Below are 9,721 nucleotides of genomic sequence, written 5' to 3' on the forward strand. Positions count from 1 at the left end.
GGCTTGTCTGTCCCTCCTCCACCCTGCAGCCTGGCGAGGAGATGGAGGCTTGTGAGGAACTGGCCCTGGCCCTGTCTCGGGGCCTCCAGCTGGACACCCAGAGGAGCAGCCGGGACTCGCTGCAGTGCTCCAGTGGCTACAGCACCCAGACCACCACCCCGTGCTGCTCAGAGGACACCATTCCCTCCCAAGGTACCAGGCAGCTGGGCTTCCCAGGCAGGACCCGCGAGGAAAAGGGAGGTCCTCCCTGGGCGGACGCAGAGGGCGGGAGTCCTGCGAACCACCTTCATCTTGGAAGGGCCTGGGAGAGCTGGCCTGCCTGGCCGGGCCACTGCCACAGGGACTGGCTGTTGCAGCTCGTTTTCACCTGCAGGGTGCAGGGTAGTTCTCAATAGGAATTCAGCCGGACGCTGTTAAGGAGAACATTATGTGTGTTTCAGCACTTCATTTTCCCATTTAGTGTTCTCAGCCGCTTATATAATACGTCTTTTTACCCCATTTTACATACATGGAAACTGAGCCTGTGTAACTTCCCCAAATTCATGCAATACGCAGCAGAGCTAGAGTTTGAACCTAAGGTCTATGAGAGTCTGAAGCCCAAACTCTGAACCTGTTCCAGCCAAATCCTCTCTCCACCATGCCTCCCTCACCCCATCCCTACGACACTCCCAAGCCAACAGCATAGCAGTCTGACAGCTGGAATGGGTCTGTGATCGCTGACCCTGTTTGCAGTCCATCAAAGGGATTTTGCTGCCCAAGGGACATTTGCAACGTCTGGTGACATTTTTGGCTGTCACCACTGGAGGGGGTGCTAGCCGGCTGGGGTGCTGTAAATACCCTGTAGTACACAGCACCCCTGAGTTCATATGGTCCACAATGGCAAGTGTTGCCATTCAGAAATCTGTGAGCTTCCGGTCCCTTCTGATACCTTTTTTAGGAAATGGAACTTATTGATGGAACCCATGTGTACCTGTCTTCAGGGGTTCATTGCCAGTACTTCCATCTCCTTCATAGGGCTCACCTAAGGAGTTAGTTGAGGGAGATAGCAGGGTCTGAGGTAGTCTGTTTGGGGCTGTGGCTCACGTTGAGATCTGGACTGGAGGGCGTGGGGAATTTCTCTCCACCGCCTCATTCCTTAGAGATGCTCGGGGAGCTTTGCCTCAGCCTGGCCGTTTTCCATGTCGCCTCTCCACCATCTGGGAGTGCGTGCCTTCCACGCCAGCACTGTGCTAGGCACCTGGGGTTACATCCGGGAACAGCAGGAAGGTCCTGCCAAGGACTGCTCACTCGCCCAGTTCCTAAGGACGACAGAAGCCTGGGGAGGCGTGGGTGAGACCGTGGCTAAGCACCTTGCCTCTTGTGCCTTTTGTTCTCCCAACACAGAAGAATCAGAAAGCAGAGCCGCTGCCTTGGAGGTTTCTAATCGAATCCTATCATCAGTTTCAGATTACGATTATTTCTCGGTAAGTGGTGACCAGGAGGCAGACCAGCAGCAGGAGTTTGACAAATCCTCCACCATCCCGAGGAACAGCGACATCAGCCAGTCCTACCGACGGATGTTCCAAGCCAAGCGCCCGGCCTCCACTGCTGGCCTCCCCACCACCCTCGGACCTGCCATGGTCACCCCAGGGGTTGCAACCATCCGACGGACCCCTTCCACCAAGCCTTCTGTCCGCCGGGGGACCATCGGAGCCGGTCCCATCCCCATCAAGACACCCGTGATCCCCGTGAAGACCCCAACCGTCCCAGACCTCCCTGGGGTGTTGCCAGCCCCTCCGGATGGGCCAGAGGAGCGGGGTGAGCACAGCCCCGAGTCGCCCTCTGTGGGTGAGGGCCCCCAGGGGGTCACCAGCATGCCGTCCTCACTGTGGAGCGGCCAAGCCTCCGTCAACCCTCCCCTTCCAGGCCCGAAGCCAAGTATCCCTGAGGAGCACAGACAGGCGATCCCAGAGAGCGAGGCCGAAGACCAGGAGAGGGATCCCTCCAGTGCCACTGCCTCCCCGGGCCGGGCTCCAGAGAGTGAGCCCGCAGACCTGAGCCCCAGGGATGCCCCACAAGGAGAAGACATGCTGAATGCCATCCGAAGGGGCGTGAAACTGAAGAAGACCATGACAAATGACCGCTCGGCCCCTCGCTTCTCGTAGGCTCACGAGAAATGCTGCCAGTGGGGAATGACTGTTTAATTAATAAAACCTAATTTGTCTTATGCATTCCAATCTATAATCCAACAAAAGATTTTGTAGGCAACTCAGAATACAGCTCTTTTGAAAGTACTCGACACCTTTAGATAAGAATTAAAAGCAACATATGTAACTGACATAATCTTGATCTTTTAATTTGTAAATATCGACAACTTACTTTCTGCACATTTAAAATTAGTTTCCCTTTTGATTTTTCTGAAGGTGCCAAATTCCACTTAACTTTTTTATAAGTCTTTGTAAAATTTTAAATGCATAAGGGGGGGGAGGGCTCAGGGCAGGGGAACCACGAAGTAGTTAATTTCAGAAAAAAAGGGGTATCTTTTTCTTTTCTTTTTTTTTCCTGCAAGCTTTTGTAGATGCATTGTAGAAGTCTGGCTTAGAAGCAAATTCAAGTTATTTTAATGTACAAACGAAAAGGTAAGAGGTAAACTCTTCATTTAAATACATGATGTTCTGAATGAGCAAAGCAGTAGCAAGAGTTGATGAGCACTATTCGGAGTGAAATGAATCTGGAGGGTAGACTGTTGGGATTGGGGGGAGGGCCATGGGAGGGGCACTGTCAACATAGCCGACCTGTCACATTTAAGAGTAGCCTTGTAGGTTGAATTTCTAGTAGCTTCATGGTTAATGCATCCGAATAAGCCATACTGGATTGCGGTGTTTGTTTCTGTAAGGTGTTTAAGGACTTCCTTTCTCCGATTCCTCTTGACTGCACACAGCACCCACCTCCAATCCTGTGCATGCTGCCACCACCGGGTAGACATAGAATTTATCCCCCACTTAGTTACTCGTCTGTTATACCCATTTTCATCGAATCCAGATGCATCCAAAAGGGTAAGGCAGTTTCAAAATGTGAAAACATTTAAACATGATAGCAGGGAATTCTTAGATAAAGCAAATGCCTTTTACTTAACTGTGCCCAGCAGGCTGGGTGCATTGAAAAGCCCAAATATTTTGAAAAAACTTGAGCGGATTTAACAAGAGTAACCAGCTTAGCATCCAGCAACTTGCCAATGTGTTTACCAATCCGGGGGCTTGTTTTTCTTAATTGGCTTCATGCTAAACAATGAAGAGAGGAGGATTTATTTATTGTCACTCGGAATCTGACCACTAGACTGTCCCTCTTTTTGTATTCTAGGTAATGTTTTTTGGAATGGATTTATGTCTTTTCTTCTTTAAGTGAAAGTTAAATTTGTTACAATGCCCATCCCCGAAAGCCAACAGGGACTTGTAGATTTAGAGGGTTCATGTTTGGAGAATGTAAACATGAAAAAGCAAGCAATTCCTAGTAGCTGGGTCACCTGACAGTGCTCCTTTGTGACCGGACCTGTCAAGGGATGATAGGGGCGTGGTGGGTCCCACACACCCTGCAGGTTCCTGTTGGCTCCTATCTTCAATGACATAATCTTATGCTTTAATACATAACTGCATTGGATGTGAGAGTAACGTACCTGTATAGTCATTAATTCTATATATTAACATTTAACACTGCTGTGATTGCTCAAGGACATTTTATGTTATGGCTTTAAAGCAAAGGCATGATTATTAGAAACTATTTAAGCTTTTTTTTCTTTGAAAAACAAGCTCCTTTTACAGAATATAAGCAACAGTAGTGCCTGTGGTTTAGCCCACCAATCTCGAGGACTAACAAGTAGCTGATGCATTGTGCATATGATGCTTGAGATGGTTTTTGCAAAAGCAGAAATCACTGCAAGGTAATTACAATAGGTAAGAGTGGTATTTTAAACCTTTGAAATAAATGGATGTAACTGTACCTCGGTACAGCTTTTCACTTGTTTAGTTTTTAAACGTTAGTATAATCTGAAGAAATTTAATATAAAATGTTGCCAAATTTACTGTAGAAAGAATGTGACAAAACACCTTGGGTAGTCCTGTTTGTGTTTTTGCATATTGTAAAAGCAGTGTCACAGCTACAAATAAAGAAATCGTTTCTAAAGGTAAATTATTGTGGTTTAGTTGCTAGTTTGTACTGAGAGTTGACCTCTCCCTGTGCAGTTTTTTGTTCTAAACTTGTATAAATAACAATTGTGTAATGTGTTTCCCTTCTATCTTGTAACAATTGCTTCAGCCTACATTATAAATAAAGAACCACTAGAAAAAAAAAAAGTCCTGTATTTCAACTCTTATTAAAATTCACTTGGTCTTTGCTAAATGTTAGAAGATGCACTGAGACTCATACTTAGATTACTTAGAAAACTGACAGAACATTATTTTTGTGATGACTTTGATCCCTAAGAACAGTAGTTGCCTGAACTAATTATTTGAATGCAGTTCCAACGAGTTGTCAAGAACGAAAGGTAGCTGGGTTCAGTTGACCTTTTATTTTTGTGAATCCTCACCTAAGGATATTTTTTCCATTGCTTTTTCAGAGTGTGGAAGGAAGGGAGGGAGGGAGGGAGGGAGAGAGAGACAGAGACAGACACATCGCCTGGTTGCCTCCTGCATGTGCCCAACTGGAGGTAGGGGTAGGGGTTGGGGGATGGGGACAAACTCGAAACCTAGGTACCTGCTCTTGACTGGGGATCGAACCCTCGACCCTTCAGTGCACGGGCCCATGATCTAACCAGTGCGCACCATTGGCCATGGCTGGCTTTACCATTGAAAGAAACCTCTTCAAAGGGTTAGAGTTCTGCTGTACCCTTACCTTTGAGTCTGCAGGCAATCCAAGCTACAGTAGAGGAAGCAAAGCTGGAAAACTGCCTTCAAAGCTAGTGAGTTTCATCCCAAATTGGACCCTTTAACCCTACCCATCAAACTGCCACTCCTGAGACTCCAGGTTTTTTTGCTGAATGTGTGCTTCTTAGAGAAAGGTGTTTAATCAAAACAAATTCCATCAGGAGAATCTTTAGAAAACCAAGACGGTAGCGTAAGTCCTTAACATTAGCATACCTTTTCTCAGCCTCCATTCCTTCCAGACACGAGTATTAATTAAGGCTTCAACTAGAGTCTCTTTGACTCAATCTTCAGAGTAAACCTTGTACCTGGTTCTGCTACAGTTGTCCCTTATTAAGAACATGTGCTCTCTATGTGACTTAATGGGGAAGAAAAGAACACATCTGACTGACGACACATCACATACGTTTCTTTCTATGCACAACTGCTACGGAACCTGTAAGACAATGGCAGTCCCCTGGCATCCCGTTACTCCTCACACAGAAGAACACATCAGTCATACCTTTTATTTTTATTAGGGCAAGTGTGCATATTTTCTGTAACTTATTTCACTTGCAAGCAGGACTGGTGGTGTGTCTTCCTCTCTCTGTCTCTATGCGGGCCGCTCCCGGGGCCTGGTCACAATATGCCACCACAGTGGGGGCAAATCACCTTCCTTTCGGGCAGGGGGCAAAGCTTCAGTGATGGGACCACCAACTGGGGTTTCCGCCTGCAGCTGCTTAACCTGGAAGGGGTCAAGGAGGGACCAGTTAGAAAAGGAGTGAACGGACGGTCCCGGCTGTACAGTTAGTGTCACCTTTGTTCCTGCTGTCACATCACATGCTAGCTGATCCTCACTACTGAAGTGTTGTTTGTTCATACCTGCATTATTTGATCCCACACTTGAACTCAGAAAAGATGTCCCCAAAGCTTTTCCCGTTCTTAAAACAGCAAAGTTGAGAAAAACTCTCCCGCCCACCTCATTCACTAACCCAAACCATGACAACTACTACTCCAATTCCCCTGGTTATGGTCTCCCCACCTAAACTCTCCCCCAACAAAAATGGATTTTTGTGTCTCAGCTAAGTGTTCTCCAAAAGCACTAGTAAGAAATCTCAAAAAGAAAAATCTCAATTCATGTATATTAGGGATGTTAACTTTAAAGCCCCTCTCCCCCAACAGCAACCAGGACAAGAAGCAACACACAATCACATGAAAAATATGCCGTTACGTCTGATAATGACCAACTACCCCAGTTCAGGGATCTCCAAGACGATCACGGCCCTCACAGAGGGGGAAACCCAGAGACCCACTTTCCAGATCAGTGACTTTATGAAGCTCCTCCAGAAAAATCCATCCTGGAATGTGGTTAACCTGAGCCTCCAGCACATGTGCTGTTTCACAATGTGGCAGAGACAACAGCAAGAGGAGGAAGGTTTGTGCGGGGGAGAGGGGGTTGCAGTGATCACCTGCAGTGTGCACCTCCTGCTCTCCCTGAATCACCGCACCTCCAGTTCCCCAATGCAGAGACAGGCCTCCGTGCATGCTCGGGGTCCCACACCTCTTCTCGAAACTCCCTCCACCTTTCCATCCCTCATCAGCATTAACAACTTCTCCCTCCTTCCAAATTACGCACCATCAGTTCTCATCTTAGAAAATAATCCCTTGGTCTCGTTACTATTCTCAGCAGAACTTCTCAAGAATCCTCTCTCCCTCCTGTCTTCTCTTCCTCACTCTGCTCACTACTGTCAGGTGACTAAACCCTCCAGAAAAGGCTCTGGTCACGCCCACTAATGCCCTTCCTGCAGCCAAACTCTGCACATTATTCCCAGTCCTCACTCTGTGAGAGGACGTGGCCTGGCCATTCCTGAAACACTTTCTCCGGGACCCGCGGCACACCCTCCGGGCTGTCCCTCCCTTGCCGGGTGCTCCTCGGTCTCCTTTTCCTGACCTTGACCAATGGAGCTCCTGCCACTTTTATTTTTCTAGTCTCCCGTCAAAGACTCATCTACTTCCCTGATGTTGAAAACAACTGTTAGCTCACAAGTGTCTTTCAAGCTCCTTTGACATCCAGATTCCCATATCCAGTCACCTTCTGACATCTGCACGTAATGTCTTAGGATTCTTAGATTTAACACACTTATAACTGAGCATTAGAATGCCCCGACACCCCACCTTTCCTATCTCAATAAACACCATCAGCAAACTCCAGATGTTAAAGCTTATAACCTGGAAACCATTCTTGATCCTCACTGTCCCTCACTCCCCCACATCCAATCTAGCTCTATATCCCTCCAACTATCTCCTGAATCTACTTCCCTCCATGTTCAGTGCATGCACCTTAGTGCTGGCTGCCATAATCTTTTGAATAAACTGCAATAACCTCAAAGTGGTCTCTCCACTCGTCACCTTACCCTCTCCAATATATCTTTCACACTACAGCAAGATTAAGCTTTGAAAAATGTGAAGCAGGCACGAAAAGGGTCCAAGGCACTGCTGGGGAGTAAGGTTAAGGGATGACAGGGCATAGCAGGAAGGAAAGGCAAAGGACTAAGGAGAAGGGGAAAAGCAAAATTAGAGACCAGAAAACCCAGAAGGAAACACAGTGTAACCAATTTGGAAGATGGGTGTAAGAGTCCCATGTAACTGAGAAATGTATATCTAAGAAGCAAGGGGCCAGAGTAACTCATAACTGGACTCCAGACCTCGTCAGTGGGACAAAACCTGAGCTCCTTCCAGGTGCTGACCCCGTGGGCTAAGCCACCCCGTAAAACGCAGGTAAGACTCACCTCTCGCTCCCAGCTTTCCCTCCGCAGTTTCTTCCATTGCTCTCTCTTGGCAAAGTAATCAGGATACATTGCCTTCTCAGAAGGATGCCAGTCATCTAAGCACCACTCAGGAACCTGTCAGGAGAGAAAATCATGGCGTCAGTACACAAGATACATTTACATGCTGCTGACGGGTCCTGCACAACAGACAAACTCCAGGTGCACTTTTATTCCACTGCAAGTGTCAGACAGTTTGACACCAAGCAAGCAATGAGCAGCAGAAGATAAGCAGGGAGAATGCCTTTGAGTAAAACTGCCTGGGGTTGAAAAACAGCAAGGCCCGTTCAGAAAGAACTGGCATCACCCCTTCCCTACCTGTGCCTCCTAAACATCCAGTGGGTTTATGTTCTTTGGAAGTATTATCTAGAGTTTCTCAGAAATTCTAAACACCAATCCAGACTGGTTCACCTTAAGGTCCAAAAATGGGTTATTTACCAAGTAATTTAACATCTGCTATGCCAAAAGGATACCACAAGCTGAATTTGGAAAGAAAAGTATTTTTAAAAAAAAATATATTTTATTGATTTTTTACAGAGAAGAAGGGAGAGGAATAGAGAGTTAGAAACATCGATGAGAGAGAAACATCAATCAGCTGCCTCCCGCACACCCCCTACTGGGGATGTGCCCGCAACCAAGGTACATGCCCTTGACCGGAATCGAACCTGGGACCCTTCAGCCCGCAGGCTGACGCTCTATCCACTGAGCCAAACCGGTTAGGGCAAGAAAAGTCTTAATGTCACCTGGAAGGAAATCTAGCTGCCCCGACAAGAGTAACTCTGGAACGGGAGGAGTCAGCCGCAGGCTGGCCGCACCCACCTTGTAACACTCGTATCTCTCGTAGGAGGTGCCCCCAGGAGAGTCGGGGAAGATGTATGGCTGAGGATGCTGGTTGTGCCAGAACTCTTCCTCCGCCTCCCTCAGCAGCCGGGTGGCCTTCACCATGTCCTTTTCATTCTTATGTTCGTCAAACCGAGCTCTCATCAAACAAGCGAAGTACCGGTATTTGTCCCTTAAACCAAAAGGATTTGGGGGGATTAGAAATGTTATCTCCTCGCCCAGACCTTTTCCAGTGTTTTGAGGTTTTCCCCAGAAGTTCTCCTCCTGGGATGAGGTTTCCGGATTCTGATAAGGGAGTGGAGGCACATTTGGGTTGTCACCTCACCTTGTACTGCACCTGGGCCACGAAAATAACCTATGTCTCAAGACTATGCTCTAAGGCTAGTCTCGGGGGGAGGTGAAGTGTATGGGGCAGTAAAGGGCTGGAGGAAGCTACAAGGAGGAAGGTCACGGGAAGCTGGGAGGATGAGATGCTTGGACTCGGGCACCTGAGCTGTAATCCTGGCCGGGCCACTTACCAGCTATAATACTTGGAGCAAGTTACTCTGTCTCTAGTTCCTCACCTGCAAAGTAAGGCTAAATAGTCCCTAACTCTCAGCGTTGCTGTGAAGACCTAAGAAAGTCATGCACATAACAGTATGAAGAATGCACATATTAATATCAGGAACGAGGCCGTACAGACGGCTATTGTTCAGCGAGCGCTGGAGGCCTAACTGCAGCTTTAGGCACCCGGCCGCCTGTGACCCTCTCTGCCGAGTGCTGCGTTCTTAACAGAAAGCCGAGGCCCGGGCCAGAGAGCAGCTCTCCCAGGTCTCGCAGCCCAGGGGCGACGATGCGGGGCCTCGAACCCGGGTCTGCGGGGCCGAGGGGCCGCCTTCCCCCTCCGTCCCCGAAGTCCTTGAGACGTGGGCTCCCTGGGGACCCGCGGCCTCCGTCGGCCTCCCCGGAGTCACCCCCCGCGCGCCGGGCCCTCGCCCACCTGTGGACGCAGAAGGACTCCAGGTGGCGCAGCGCCCGCTTGTAAAGCCGCAGCACCTTCTGCTGGTGCGTCAGGTAGGCCGCCGGCGCCGAGAACGCCATGACGGCCGCTCACCTTCAGCGGCCGCGGGGGCTGCCGGGAAACGGAAGCGCGGCGGCTAGGGGGCGGGGAGGCCGGAAGGGCGGGGCGAACGCAACCACTTC

At 48.7% G+C, this 9,721-nt stretch overlaps 2 protein-coding genes across 9 annotated transcripts in view; one reads left to right on the forward strand and one right to left on the reverse strand.

Annotated features, from left to right (window-relative positions):
- The window catches only part of MTSS1 (MTSS I-BAR domain containing 1), a 140,219-nt gene extending 135,891 nt beyond the window's left edge, over positions 1 to 4,328 (forward strand). For 4 of the 8 annotated variants that reach the window (XM_070392313.1, XM_070392312.1, XM_070392308.1 and 1 more), the window contains 2 exons: positions 30 to 192; positions 1,441 to 4,328. In XM_070392313.1, the coding sequence (XP_070248414.1) occupies positions 30 to 192; positions 1,441 to 2,144 (867 nt within the window). In that variant the 3' untranslated portion in view covers positions 2,145 to 4,328. Of the gene's footprint in view, positions 1 to 29; positions 193 to 1,383 lie in introns of all 8 variants that reach the window. The other 4 variants (XM_070392309.1, XM_070392311.1, XM_070392305.1 and 1 more) reach the window with 1 other exon arrangement.
- A 1,059-nt stretch (positions 4,329 to 5,387) lies between these two features.
- On the reverse strand, positions 5,388 to 9,660 carry NDUFB9 (NADH:ubiquinone oxidoreductase subunit B9). Its single transcript, XM_070392314.1, has 4 exons — positions 9,519 to 9,660; positions 8,519 to 8,711; positions 7,664 to 7,777; positions 5,388 to 5,619 (listed from the first exon to the last, which is right to left on the reverse strand). The coding sequence occupies exons 1-4, from the start codon at positions 9,617 to 9,619 to the stop codon at positions 5,488 to 5,490; spliced, it is 540 nt and encodes a 179-aa protein (XP_070248415.1). The 5' UTR covers positions 9,620 to 9,660; the 3' UTR covers positions 5,388 to 5,487.
- Between the last annotated feature and the right edge of the window lie 61 nt (positions 9,661 to 9,721).

Source organism: Myotis yumanensis, unplaced genomic scaffold, assembly GCF_028538775.1.
Source record: "Myotis yumanensis isolate MYYU_CA2020_CCGP unplaced genomic scaffold, mMyoYum1.0.hap1 SCAF_15, whole genome shotgun sequence".
Classification (NCBI taxonomy): domain Eukaryota; kingdom Metazoa; phylum Chordata; class Mammalia; order Chiroptera; family Vespertilionidae; genus Myotis; species Myotis yumanensis.